This window comes from Ambystoma mexicanum, chromosome 3q, assembly GCF_040938575.1.
Source record: "Ambystoma mexicanum isolate Mex_15411 chromosome 3q, UKY_AmexF1_1, whole genome shotgun sequence".
Taxonomy (NCBI): Eukaryota; Metazoa; Chordata; class Amphibia; order Caudata; family Ambystomatidae; genus Ambystoma; species Ambystoma mexicanum.
Window position 1 is genome coordinate 398,321,147 of NC_090926.1, and position 14,291 is coordinate 398,335,437.

Consider the following 14,291-nt stretch of genomic DNA (forward strand, 5'->3'; position numbering starts at 1 on the left):
CAGGTGCCGCCAACATTCAATGCTGTACCCGCAGTTCTTCATGTGCCTCGTAGCCCCGCCTCCTTGAATTCACTGCATCGGCGGGGGCCAGGCCGTGCACTCCCTGAGGATCCAGCCAGCGTGCTCAAGCTCCCTTCTTTACATGAGCCGCCAATTGTCGAAATCCTGTTGAAGTTGCTGTCCCTGCAGACCCTCACAGGGTTCCAGTCTACAACTGCCTTCTTACATCAGTTGTACACATTAAGGTCCGCAGAAGGGAAAGGGGAATTGGACAAAATAATAAAGACGCAGATTCGACACTTCCACTCCTGCGACTTCCTTCTCAACTTGGCCCAAATATTGTCTTGTCTCTGCAATAAGACCGCCACGGGACCACTGCGGTGGTGACAGTGTGTGGTATAAATATCCTTTAACATAACATAATTCTAGAGACAAATGTTTACTTTGTGCAGTTTGACACCTATTTAGAAAGTGTCTTAACTCTAGATTAGTTCTTTCCTCCATTATAGAACTTGCAAAAAGAAAACGAAATCACCCTCCATGATGAACTTTTTACAAAATTAATGAGTTCTCTTTGTACATCAACAATTGAAATGTGCCTTGTAGTTGTCACTGGGACTCCAGTCACAAAATATGCCTGTACATAATTTCCTTCAGCTGGGTTCCTACCACGCCTTTAAGCAAAAAGGAACAAGCGCAACTCATACTGTAGTTGTACGTACGTTCACTGAGCTGTAGTTCGTACACCTCTTGCAGCCCGATTGCCTGATACTAGCACCCTGCAACAACACTCACGTGCACTCTTTACTTTGGAGGGTACTTCACACCCAAATAGGTCCTTTCCTCAAATGAGCATAGCGAGACGTCACGCACACTGGTTTCTAAATGAGAATCTTTACAACATTGAAGCAACACACCCATTACTTTTGAAACAGAAGCTTAACACTCTTGGTAATCAGAAACAATCACCTTTGCTTGAACCCTGCGCGCGAATACATTCATCCACAAAACAGTGGTGTGGGGTCCCCCACAAGCAGGCCTGCATCTCGGGGTCACTGTGCTGTGTGCCCCGCAACTGTTACCGGCACCACAACAACATGCGTACACTTTATCGTAAATCGGGTAAAAAACATAATATCTGCGTGCAAACCGCTGCAAACCATTTCTGCACCCTGCTACACTGCGTACGCGCACCCCTATGTTATACTGGAACCCCAGCTATGTGCACGCACCCCTAAATCTGACGCCCAATCTTACCTCCATGCTGCAATTCCTGTGCGCAAGTGTCCTTATGACTGCCTTCGGGTGGTAAAGAGATCGAGGGCTACCCATGGACATTTTGCAAGTGAGAGGTTGCGCGGACACATCCATGAATACGCTTTGTCATACGCATTTGTGGGCGTGCTATGGACTGCCTATGGCACGTTCCACCTAACGCCCACTTTTTCCATTGCTCTTCCTCATTTTCCATGTTTGGCCCCCTATGCCGCCCTCTGCGCTGGCCTCACCCACATTCTGCATGGAGTCTCACGCACGCACTCAGCCGCTCAAAGAGACATGCCGAGCATGTGCGAAATCCACGCAAGTCCAAAGAAAATCTGGCACATTTGATCCCATGAATCGACTAAAGAGATTACTCACACAGTTTGGCACGCAAGTTCCCTATTTCCAGCGTAGATAATTCCATGAATCGGGCCCCAAGTCTATAACGAACTTCATGTGCTTAACTGTGGCTTTCAGAAGCCTTAGCTCTTATCTGTAACTCCCACTGAAAATTCGTCACTCTAAAAACATGAATGAAATTTCCCACCAGATTCTTGCCGACATGTCTCTTGTAGACTTCCTGATTGGTTTCTTAAAATTAATTAGTATCTAATTAGTATAAACCCAAAGATTCTGTGCATAAACGCAAACTAGGATCTTCTACTCGATGACTTTGGATAAAAGGCGGTCAGGAACCTTGGCCAACATTCCATTATTTCTCACTGGAGAATGAATGCTCCAATCGCTGCCTGCATTCTCCTGCATCTTAGACCGGGCTCCTTTATTCCCCTAAGGCAAATAGTTAAAGAGAAAAAAGCATAACCTCCCATCCACATATTCCCTTAACTCTATGCACTCTATGCACCTCATTCCCCAAATACTTTCAACAACGTCTACCAGAAAAAAAACCTCCCCTGGCATGAACTCCTACCCCCCAAAACCTGGAAGACCTGTCACCAGGACGCGGGCGGCCGGGCACTTTGGTAACACTCCCCGCCCAACATGGCAGAGCAGATTTAGGGCACCTTCTCCTGCTGCTCTGCACATCCTGCACTGCACCTGGCATACGTGGTCTGGGAAGACTGGGAAGACTTATCTTCTGGGCCGGCCCCACCTGGCCCCAAGGTGGGTGGACAGGGGTATGGCTGGGTCCCCTGCAGGGGCGTTGCTAGGGGGGGCTAAGGGGGCTATAGCCCCTGATCTTTTGGTTGTAGCCCCGGATAGAATCTCAGGAGCTACAGCCAAAAGACTAGCTAGCCCCGGGTCCCGACAGTTCCGACATCAGCGTAGCCCCGGGTCTTTTCCAGACCTAGCAACTCCCCTGGTCCCCTGGTTTGAGCTCCTCCACACACCCCGCCCCCTGCCCATACGGACTGTGCTTTGCAGCTCCTCCTCCCGCACAGAGTCTAGGGATTTTCTTGGATGGGCCAGTCGGGTCTGGCTCCTGAGTGGTCTGCCCCGGGAACACAGTCTGGGCCTGCGGTAGAAGCCGCTGTTACCGTACATGCAGCCCAGGTGGAGGCCACAGCCCCCCCAGAGAGCTGCAGGTTTTTCTGCCACCTCTCCTCTGTCCATCCAATCGTTTTTTTCTTCCTTTTCCAACCATCCTTTTTTAAAATCTTCATTCTACCCTGCCCAGCATGTTCCTGGGCAGGGGGATTGCATTCATAGTACTTGTTTTTCCAGATTCCGTCCAGCCCCATGGTGGGCTAGATGGTTCAGTCGTGACAGGTTTATTTCCCTCAAGGGACAAATATGCCGCCCTGGCTAGCTGTGCCCAGTTTGGGCCACGGACTACATTCCCATGTTTGCCTTTGACATATTGGAATGCATCTTGTGTGGCTATCTTGAAAATATGGAGTGGGTTGGCTCTTGAGGACTGGACTTGGAAAACTTTGACCCATGAACAGCTAGAGCCATAGCTCGAAACACCTACTCATTAGGCCAACAGAAATGGATTATCAAACGCAGAGTTCAGCCGGTATTAGGGGCCCAGGACAGCTGTTCTTGAACTTATTGGTTCACAAAGAAAAGCAAAGGTGACAAATTAATCTCTGGGGCCCACACTATTGGCCAGAACTAGCAGCTAGTGTCCCACCATGCAGCATGCTTCAATGATGGCATTCGTTACTCGCTCCTGAGCAGGGAGATTAAGATACTTCCATACTTTCCCCTCTCTCTCTCGCTCTCTTTTTCCCTCTGTCCCTCAATCTCTAGTTCTCTCTCGCGTGCGCTCTCTCCCTCATTGAGCATGTTGACATCCACGACTGTCTACAACTGTCTACTGAGCCAGGGAGATTGGGGTGCTTTCATTTCCTCTCCCTCCCTCTCTTGCCGAGTATGATGGCATCCACTCTCTCTTTCTCTTTGCACACTCTATTTCTCTCTCCTACTCAGTCTATTCTTCCTCTTTTTCCTTCCGTTTTTCTCGTTCTCTCCCTCTCCCCCTCCCTAGACCTCCTGCTCTCCTCTCATCCTCTCTGTCTCTCTCTCTTCCCCCCCTCTCTCTCTCTTCCCCCACTCTCTCTCTCTCTCTTCCCCTCTCTCTCTCTCTCTTCTATCTCTCTCTCTCTCTCTTTCTCTCTCTCTCTCTCTCCTATCTCTTTCTCTCTCTCTCTCTCTCTCTTCTATCTCTCTCTCTCTCTTTCTCTCTCTCTCTCTCTCTTCTATCTCTTTCTCTCTCTCTCTCTCCTCTATCTTTCTCTCTCTCTCTCTCTCTCTCTCTCTCTCTCTATCGTATTCTTCCTCCCTCCCACTCTTTCTCTCTGGTCGCTAGTATGGCTCTCAGTGCCAACCAAGAAGATAAGGGTGGCACTTGAGCTTCTAGGGGTACGTTGTGGGAGCTTCCATTTCCAATGCGGGGACTTTATCCTCCAGCAACTACAATGTGCCAACTTCATGGGCAATGAAGTCCAAGCACTTTGACACGACTTAGCTCACTGTCGGGTTCGGGCTGGACTGTAGGCTAATAGGGCAATGCCTGAACGAAAAACACAAAATGCTGGTGTGGGCCAGTTTTTTGGGTCACCGTGGGATACGTTTTTGGCCCATGTGTGCTAGTTTGATAAGTTACTTCCCTATGCGGCTAGTGGTTTTGACCAGTGATACTGAATAACTATTCTTTAAAATGCACAATTTGCATCACATTTTATCAAAAACTTCCCCTTGGGTACTACTCAAACAGTCTGTCACAAAAGGATCGAATTGTCATTTGCAACTGTGCGCCACTTTTTCGTTGGTGCACGAGACACTTTTATTCCCCAGTCCCACCCTGCTCACTGTGTGCACTAGTAAACATGTGCACTCGCTTACATTTCATATTACTCTGTAACTGTTAATGAGTGCTTTTTTTTTTTTAACAGATATTACAACTGTGTCTCGTTCCCGGGCTGTTTCACTGGAGGGAATCAGATCAGGTGCCCATCGAGGGTGAAGACTTTTGAGGAGATTCCCATGACCCACATACCCTACAAGAACCATACGGTAGGTTTGCCCTGTTGGTCTGATTGCTAGTGGAGACTAATTGGCCAGAAGAGAAGAGAACATCACCACCTCCTCCCAAAATCATTGGTAGGAAATAGAAGCAGGACACATTTCACGTGACATTGGCCTGAAGCCGTGGTGAACGATGCATGTGGCAGGTGCGAGTCACACAATCATAATTCTGCCACGGACTGCTTCACACCCGCAGTTCCACCATCCTATTCCTCGAATACTGAGGAGCAAGATTGAGGAATTGTGTGAAGCATGTGTGGGGGAACTTTCAGCACTGCTTGTGAAAAGCCTGTGTTTCGTCAATGCCCTGGGTCCTGAATTGTTGGCCAAACACTAGACAAAAGACTCGCCCAAGGGCAGGTCGACAGTCCTGATGCACTGCAGTGGTTGAACGAGGATCTATGGTGGTGCTGAGGAAAGTATTGTGGCAGAGTGTTGTCCATAAAATAACTTGGGAGAGAAAATGATTCAACTATTGAGGCTTTTATTTTCTTCTAATTCCATATGTGCGCGTCTTTCAGAATTCGGACCCTATGAATTTATGACCTTCACTTTCCCAGGTCACTTCCGAATGTTTCCAATCTTAATCATCTCCCAGCTTCTTTAAAGCAGAATCTTAATCCCCAAATTCCTCTTCTCTCCAGGCTTCAGGTTCCTGAATCATTTGTTTAACTTTACATTTCTCTACCATCAGGTTCATGATTTGATTGGATTTGATTTTGAGATTTCTAACGCGCATACCCCACAGGGTCCGCGCAAACTGAATGTAGGCGCAGATGTAACCTTAATAGTCAATCATAGACTTCGTTAAACTGTGGCTCAGTATCTGCAGAAGTGAAAGAATAGTTATATAAAAGGAAAAGTTTTTAATCGCTTTCTAGACATGGGAAGAGACTCAATCCGTCGCAAGTCCATTGGTAAACAGTCCCAGGATCGAGGACCAAAAGAGCAGAAACGTCTATCGGCCCATGTAGTTGTCTTGACAAAAGGGACCGCCAAGAGGTTCTGTCCCATAGATCGAAGTGATCGAGTTGGGTGATGAATTATCATTTTCAAGTCAAGTAGGCTGGTGCTAGTCCACGAATGCACTTAAAGACCAAACACAGCACTTTAAGTAATATTCTCTGCTGTACTACTGTGCTGTTTATAGTTGCAAACACTAGGTTCTCGGCACTCTTTTCCATGGCCAATGACCCTCTCTAGCCTTGGTTCCTTTACTTCTGCTTGTGAACTCCATTGGTTCTTCTTACGCTATTGCACCAAAATAATGTAAACAAAATGCTGAATGCGCTTTTTCTGCGTATCCGGCATGAAAGAAAATGACAAATCCCAAAATACCGAACTAGGTAAGCATGGATTGCGGGGGTGTCTCCCACTCACCTAGTTCACCTAGTTCGGCATAATGGTCTTAGGAGGTTGCGGGGGTGTCCCCTGCATACAGTAAATGTGAAGCGTGGAACGAAACAACAACATTTTCAAAAGCTTGAGGTACAAAATTCGAGCAAGTCGGCTTTGCAAATTTGAATCTCGAGCTTTTCGGCATTCGTTATTTTGATTGATTGATTTACTTATTTATTTATTTATAGAGCGCTTTACACCATTTTAACGTTGATGCCACCATGGGCTCACCACAGAGGGTGTAAAAGCATCTCTGAGGGGCGCATACACAACCCAGAATTGTCACTGGGGAAAACTGTCAGTAACGGGGTTCATTTCACTTGGGGGCGGGGAGGGGCGGAGTGGCAGCATAGACTCCTCGAGCTTCATTGTCGTTTCCTGTCGGATGACCGTCAGAACGCCTCAGTGCCATGCATATCCCCTTCTCTGAAAGTTACCCCACTAGAAAGCTGTGCATTGACGCTGAATGTAAGCTCTGGATCTGGACAATAAAGTGCTGGCAGAAAGGCACCTCATGTATCACCCTCTACTCATACATCTGGGACCTTGTTACCGGTGGCTCCTTTCAGCCTACATCCAACGAAGGCTATGGAATGTTAGCAGTAGTGGAGCCCTGGGTTCCCGCAGTGTTCCGGGGGTGTCCGTTGGGGCATCCAGGATGGGAGTCATAGATTGCGGGTCAATCTACCTGACCTCTCTCCCTCCTTCACACTTCATAGCCTGTAACATAATAAAGCTTCATCTACTTTCACACTTAGCGGCTCATGCGTACTTCCTGCATCTTGCCTGCGATACCTGTGAACCCGGACACTACAGATAGACACATGCCAGGAAAGCCAGGTGGATGAGATGACTGAAGTATCCTTCTTCCAGCTGAAGCGCCTTAAATGCTCCCTGGGCATCTTAGTTGAGCGTGACGTCGGCCTTTGGTCAATCTAGATTGGGCTACTGTTACAGGTTAGATTTGCTCTCGCCATCAGACCTGCAGAAGTGTATTCTGCAAGTTCAAAATGCACAACCATATCGCTCCTATCCTCGCCAACCATCATTGGCCACCGGTTGTTAAAAATAATTAAATTGGGTTCATAAAACTCTCTCATGCAAAAGTCCGCCTCTAACCGTAGGACCGTGTTTTGAACCCATTCTGCTGGGCTTTTTGTTGCATCCAAGGCAAGCCCATTGCCCCTGAGCTGTCCTCCCGAACTGGAAGATAGCTGAGTGGCAATAATACCTTGATACTGGTCTTAAGCTTGAGATGTCTTGCCTGGTACATAGTCCACTATTGAATTCTAGTCCATAGTTCCCCAGCGCTTTGTTTCATTGGATGCATCACTCAAGGTGCTCATGTTCCCAACCCGTCTTGAGTCAGAAGAGCTGGAACTGGCAAGCGGCGCTAGCTGCGAACCTCTGCAATGCCCCCTCCCCCCTGATTTGCATCATACTATAGATCATTTATAGTCGTGTGCAACAGACAGCACATGTTATTTTCCAAACTAGCTTGGTCTGTATTCTCTCCCAGCTCTTTTGAAGTTCAGCCACTAGATGCTACATGTGGTGGAGGTGCGCTGTATAACACATAGTAATCTTTATATATAACGCTGAATGTATGTATGCGTGCCCGTGTGTTTTTCCGGCTATACAAATCCACACCATTAAACCCACGTCCACCAAATTTTGCATGGATTCCTCTTTTGTCTGGGGCAAGACTGTAGTCTATGTTTGGATGCAAAAATCTTACATGCAAAACATTTTTGAATGTGTGTGTATGTTTGTCCGGCTATACAAATCCACACCGTTGAACTCACTGCTAACAAGTTTTACAGGGATTCCTCATTTTTCTGGGGCAAGATTGTAGTCTATGTTTGAAAAAATATATTGCAGCCTACAAAGCTCTCCTTTGGCGCTTCCTCTATTGGTTAAAGTAGAATGAATAATGTTGGTCAAACACAGTTATTAGTCTAAAGAGAGCATGGTTGTCAAGCACAAGGACTTTCCCAAAATGTGTGGCTACCAGACACGCTAATCGTCAAAATATATATTGATGAGAAAGAGACTATAATGCGCCAACCTGAATTTTGAGTTGTTTGTTGGTGAGTCAATTAAAGAACTGATACATTGTAACTTTTTGTTGGGATCAAAAAAGAAAATCCAATTTAATTTGTTTAGAAAAGGAGAGCGAACAGTTGGGTGTTACACCACACCTTGTGTTTTATCGCTTCATTCAAATAGACAATGGATATGCGTTTTTCCAATGTAGCTTGTAAAGCAAATGACCCTCTCACATGGCACTCTCAACTCGTGTTTCCCCATTGATTGTGAAAATGGTTTATAAGGAGAGACAGTGGGTAGTCTAAGGCAAAAAGAGAAAAAGAAAACGAAAGAATAATGAATGTAGAGGTTAAGGCCAGCGGGGGCTATAGCAAATAATTAACAATTCATAGTTGTGAGAATAATTAAGCTGTATCTCTTCAAAAAAGTAAAAATAAATAAAGTTGTTGACTCACCCTTGTTGAATGCTTCCTCCATTTTAGTTCTCACAACTATGAATTGTTAATTATTAGCTATAGCCCCCCCTCCCCCACTGGCCTTAACCCCAAATGAAACCAGAAAGCCAGAACAGGGCCACAAGAATGGACAATGCCACTAAAACAGCAGCCACCCAAATAAAGTGGAACATCAGGATGAAAGTAACACTTCTTGGTGGGAACAAAATGTGAGATAGCCAGATGTAAACACCTCCACAAGCAGCTACACCATAATGCCAAAAGGCAAATATGCACAAAGCCCCAAAATCCTCACAAAATACCCCAAAAAAACACTGTACCCCTGCCGCCCGGCGCCCAGGGTGTATTCAGGGGCTTGAACTTCTGTGTGGAGATTGTTACTAAATATGGTCCCAAGCACAATGGTAGCCTTGGCATTGAGTGATACTATGTGCATTCTGAGTCATGCACGTCTATGGACTATCTGAAGAAGTGTACAATCGGGTTCTTAGCTGGAGGACCTTGGCATAGGATGGCAAGACACTGGCATTTGATTGTAGTCTCTGGGTAGTGTCTCGAATGCATATAGCAGATGAGTAGTACCTGGCAAATGTGGGCTCTCACTGACATGTCATGCTGTACCTGTATGAATGAGGCTGGATCTGGGTGAATGTTGGCTGCACCTGGCATTTGCTGACTCCAGTGCCCCGGCACTGCCCTGATATGATTCCAGTGAAGGGATATGCAGGGTGCACATGACATACGATGGCAGCACCTGGTCCCACGAGACTGCATCTGGCATATGGATCAGCACCTGGCCGTGAGTGGGTGTCTCTGTGCTTATAGGACATCTGTTGCTTCTGCAAGTTGCATGAAATGAAGTTAGCACTATTGGCTTCCTCAGCGCGTGCTGTTCTTTGCTTTTGAACCCCACGAGCAGATGAATAGCTTCTCTGCACGCACCACTCGGAGTCTGGCATGGTGTGGGGGACAACCCGTTACCCCCAGCCCACCCGACCCCCCCCACACACACTCTGCATCCTGAGACGGTGACAGGCTTCTCTTTGTCTCCGCTTCTGGGACCTCACCCGGAAATAAACAAGAGGCCAGGCTGCCAGAGTACTGTCATTTTTCTTTTTGTTGTTTCCAATGTGCTGTCCTTTTGGCATCTGAGAACAGGAAGCCCGGGAACTGCAACATCAGCGGCTCAGGGCCAGAGAGACGGTTGTCCTAACTCGGAACAGAGTCACGGGTGTCCCAACTGAGGGCAGGTATCCTCAAGCAGTGTTCCAGCGCAGGACCTATTGAGTTTTGGTGAGGTAGTTCGTGATCAGAGGTCAGGCTTGTTTCTCAACTCAGGGCCAGAAGTATGAGCCATTGTGACTCTGGGAAACAGGGACGGCAGTACGGTTCCGGTTCGGGAACAGAGACATAGGTGTGCCAGAACTGGCCCCAGGAACCGGTTCAATGGCCTACGGCCAGAGAGATGGACGCTCCAATTTAGACCTAGAAGGACAGGCTTCTCAGCTCAGTGCAGACAGAACAAGGATCCATTCAAAGGGGTGTTTTGGCTCAAGCCAGAGAGACCTGTGCATGCAAACTGGAGGCCACAGGGAGGGTTTTCCAACTCGGGGCAGGGAATGGATCTCCTGGGCAGAGCCAGAGGGTGGGTGGCCATGATCAGGGCCAGAGGGACACGTGTCTGCATTCAGAGCCATGTTGATGAGTGTCTCAACTCAAAGCCAGAGGGGCTGGTGTTTTAGCTTGATGGCAGAGGGAGGGGTGTCCATACACAGGGCAAGAGGGGACGCCTGCTCTGTCTCAGGGATTCCGGGATTGGTGCCCCTACTCAGTATCATGAGGGGATGGATTGCCCCAATCCAGGGCCAAAGGGAAAGTGATGAAGTCCAAGGCAAATGGAATGGGTGCCCCAGCGAGGGACGGGTGCAGTGACTAAGGCGGGACATGCTGGCAGATTTCCACACTCAGGTATACGGCTATCCCGGCTGTCCCGGCTAAGTAACAGAGCCCTTACATAGGACCATGGAGGATTTTGCCTGGACTCGGGATATAGAGATGGGTCTCTTTGCTGAGGGTCAGGGAAGCAGGTGTTCTGATTGGGAGCTAGAATGGCAGTCATGCCTACGCAGGGTCAAAGGGACACATGTTTCGACTTTTGGCCGGGGGTGGGTGGGAGTTGAGTATGCCACTTACTAAAGGGCTGAGTGTTCCTGCACAGGGACAGAGGCATGGCTGCGTCCCATCTTAGGTCCAGAAGGAGGTTCGCTCAAAATCGGGGCACGGGATGGGGGGGTCCCAGCATTGGGTTGGTGCTTAAGCACAACCTATTTGCCAAAACTAAAGATATGTGACAGAACTGTAACCATTTCAACCACTCGGACTTGACTTAGCAAATTAGCCTGTGAACTAGCCTCGGACATGAAACTCCTTCCAACCGGCGTGAGAGCTAGAAATCCCATATGCCGGTCTGGGACCTGGAACTTTCTCCCTTTGGAACAAAATCTGTGTTGTCTCACTTGCTGGTGAGAATAGGCACCTGAATAGGCTGAGATCTGGCATACCCGCCCCCCAACGGCTCACACGACCACCCCAAATCTCACTGGACTATGCATTATCAAACTTAATGATACTCATTGTATGAGCCTCATATGATGAAAGCCTGCGGTTATTATGTCATTATTGTTGTACATGCAACCGGTGGCACAGCGATCTTGGTCGTAAAAGCTTGCCTCAGTAGCCTATCCCCTTCGCTGGACTACCTCACTGGATTTGACGGAGGATAGCACAGGGGGCAACACATTGGTTTTGGAAACAAGACCACACAGAGCAACAGAGGTTCAAATCCTCGATCCGCGCTCTGAACCCGAACTCAGGTATAGTATTAGGTGCGTTATAACAAAACCAATACATCGGTGGCTGTCGTTCCACTGGGCCTCTGCTCCACAGAGATCATATTTTATTTGGCGTCAACCATTAACAGTAATTACACATCAATGCATAAAGCTGCCATAAAATATGAAACCCAAACAATATTATTATACAAAAGCTCTACCATATCTTCTAAGACCCTCCTGCTCCATAGGCTTCTTTTGTGCATAGGCACAGTGGGGTGCACGGGCCCACGTCATCCACACAAAATTGGGAGTTCAGCGTGTTTTTGTTCCCCAAATATTCATGCATTTCATTAGACCTAGCACACCGACTGTATGGCTGATCTGCATCAGTCGTAGATAGCAGGGTAAGGTGAAGGGCACGCAACTGCGCTTGCCACACCTGTGTATTAATCTGTGACACTGCGGGTGCCCTTACAAACTGCAGGCCTGGGCCCTACATGTGCTCCCCTGCAAACATCACCCTGCCTGCTTCAGTTCCGGACCTACGACCTGAAATAGCTGAAGGATACAGAAGAATCGAGCAAAAACAGGCAACAACTGTGTGTGTGCGAAGGGGGGGCACACGGAACTTCACAGGGGAACCAGAGAGGGTGGGGATGGCCTGTGGGCACAGAGGGTGTAAACACATGTTGGTGCATGCTTACCTGTTGTCTGAGCTGAGGTTCAGGCCCTATGTCCTCCTGGTCCGAACAGGTCCAAACAGGAATAGCCCTTTTCTTTGTCTGCCCTTTGCTTTGGACATCCGGGTGAGAGATGCCCTTGATCTAAGAATTAAGAGCAGGAAGGAAGAGGCAGGGCTAAGATGGTGGGTGGTGCTTAGGCCAGGTGACCTTATCCACTTGCACCTGCTCCCCATCTGCAAAGGAAAAGAGGCTGGAGGGCTCCTTAAGTAGGGAGAAGTGCAGCAATCATGAAGGCACCAGGTGGGCCGGGCTTGCTTAGTGGGGAAAAAAGCAGCAACCAGGAAGGCACCAGGTGGGCGGGGCTTAGGCCAGGTGACCTTGATCCACTTGCACCTGCTCCCCATCTGCAAAGGAAAAGAGGCCAGAGGACTCCTTAAGTAGGCAAAAGAGTGGCAACCAGGAAGGCACAGGTGGGCGGGCCTTGCTAAGTGGGGAAAAAGAGCGGCACCCAGGAAGGCACCAGGTGGCCGGGGCTTAGGCCAGGTGACCTAGATCCACTGGCACCTGCTCCCCATCTGCAAAGGAAAAGAGGCTGGAGGGCTCCTTAAGTAGGGAAAAGAAGAGCACTGGAGGCCACAGTGTGCAGTTTGTGACAGAGATTGTGTCTTGAAGTATTGATGTCATAAGTATGTGGCAAGCAAATGAGGAGAGCGAGAAAAGGACAGGTGCTATGTAGGTAGGGGAAGGTCCACTGCTCGAGCCAAGGGGGGGAGGTAGGAGGGCCACTGCCCTCCCTGCACCCTACCTCCATGTCCCTGTGCAACCATCCTGCCTCAAAAGCCTGTCTCTTGCTGGACCACTTAGTTTCATTTATTTAAGAAAATGTGCACAGTGGTGTGAGATAAGCAAGTGGCACAGCATCATTCTAGTGTTACTCGCTGTAGCCAGAGGTGGTTCCTTGGCAACCAAGTTGAAGTCCCACCAAGGCCCATTTGTTCACTCCACTGTCTTCCATGTTGCTGAATCCTGCTTCCGCATCCCAAAAGAAGAGAAGACTGAAGCAGCACATTGCTGGGTGTGAAGGTACTGTGAGGAGCCAGGAATGAGATGCGGACACAGAGGAGACAAGTTTGTGGCTACAAACTTTTATTAAAACAAAAGGGGTTTGGAAACTGCCTCCCTATCCCTAATCTAGGAGGAATTTCCCTACCTCAAACAAAAGTAATGGGTCTGTTCTGTGTCAAGATGTCCAAACAAAAGTAAGTCCTGTGTCCGTAATCCTATTCTGGCCCTCACACCCTGGAACAAATCCAAGGTGAAATGGGTATTGTCTCTTGATTTTTCAAAGTGCTCAGATGATCACGTTCAACACAAAAGTTCAAATCCAATGAAAAGGTTTCCAAATGGACAATGTTCACAGTTCCAGGGAATAGCTTCCTTACCAGACTCCTTTTACCAAAGCAGCACGTTCAAAAAGAATAATCAGGTCTCCAAGAGGATTACTCTCTCCGTTTGGTGTATTTACTTCCTCCGGGGAAATCGTCCCCTTCCCCAAGCTTTCTCTTCACTTCAAAAATCTATGAGTATCTTCCTTTCTAAGGGCTCTCTTTTGCTTTGTACACTTTTATAACAGTTCACAAGCTCAAGGGCACAGCCTTCCTTGAAATCCTTCTTTTAACAGTTCACACAATAGTTCATGCTCTCAGGGGCATGAGCCTTCCTTGAAACACACTACAATATGCACCCATATTTGTCTTCAGATGGTATACTCTCCTGCCAGGACTTTTTACTTCAAACATTTAACTTAACTTCACCTAATAGGTATACTCCCCTACCAGGACTTTATTACACAAACACTTTATTTCACCTGGTATACTCCCCTACCAGGACTTTATTACACAAACACTTTATTTCACCTGGTATACTCCCCTACAAGGACTTTATTACACAAACACTTTACTTCACCTGGTATACTTTTCAGCCAGGACTTTATTGCTCACAGCACTTTCTCTTTAAGGTAGGGGTGTAACAACCCATTTGTAGCTGGTTCTATTAATACTTTCACTTCTTTAATGACTTTATTTGTAGTCTCTAGCTGTGTTTTTATGAAGCAA

General features: G+C 47.7%; 1 protein-coding gene across 4 annotated transcripts in view; it reads left to right on the forward strand.

The window, feature by feature from the left end:
• The window catches only part of FLT4 (fms related receptor tyrosine kinase 4), a 394,600-nt gene that overhangs the window by 343,274 nt on the left and 37,035 nt on the right, over positions 1 to 14,291 (forward strand). For all 4 annotated transcript variants that reach the window (XM_069654085.1, XM_069654086.1, XM_069654087.1 and 1 more), the window contains one exon: positions 4,626 to 4,746. In XM_069654085.1, the coding sequence (XP_069510186.1) occupies positions 4,626 to 4,746 (121 nt within the window). The remainder of the gene's footprint in view (positions 1 to 4,625; positions 4,747 to 14,291) is intronic.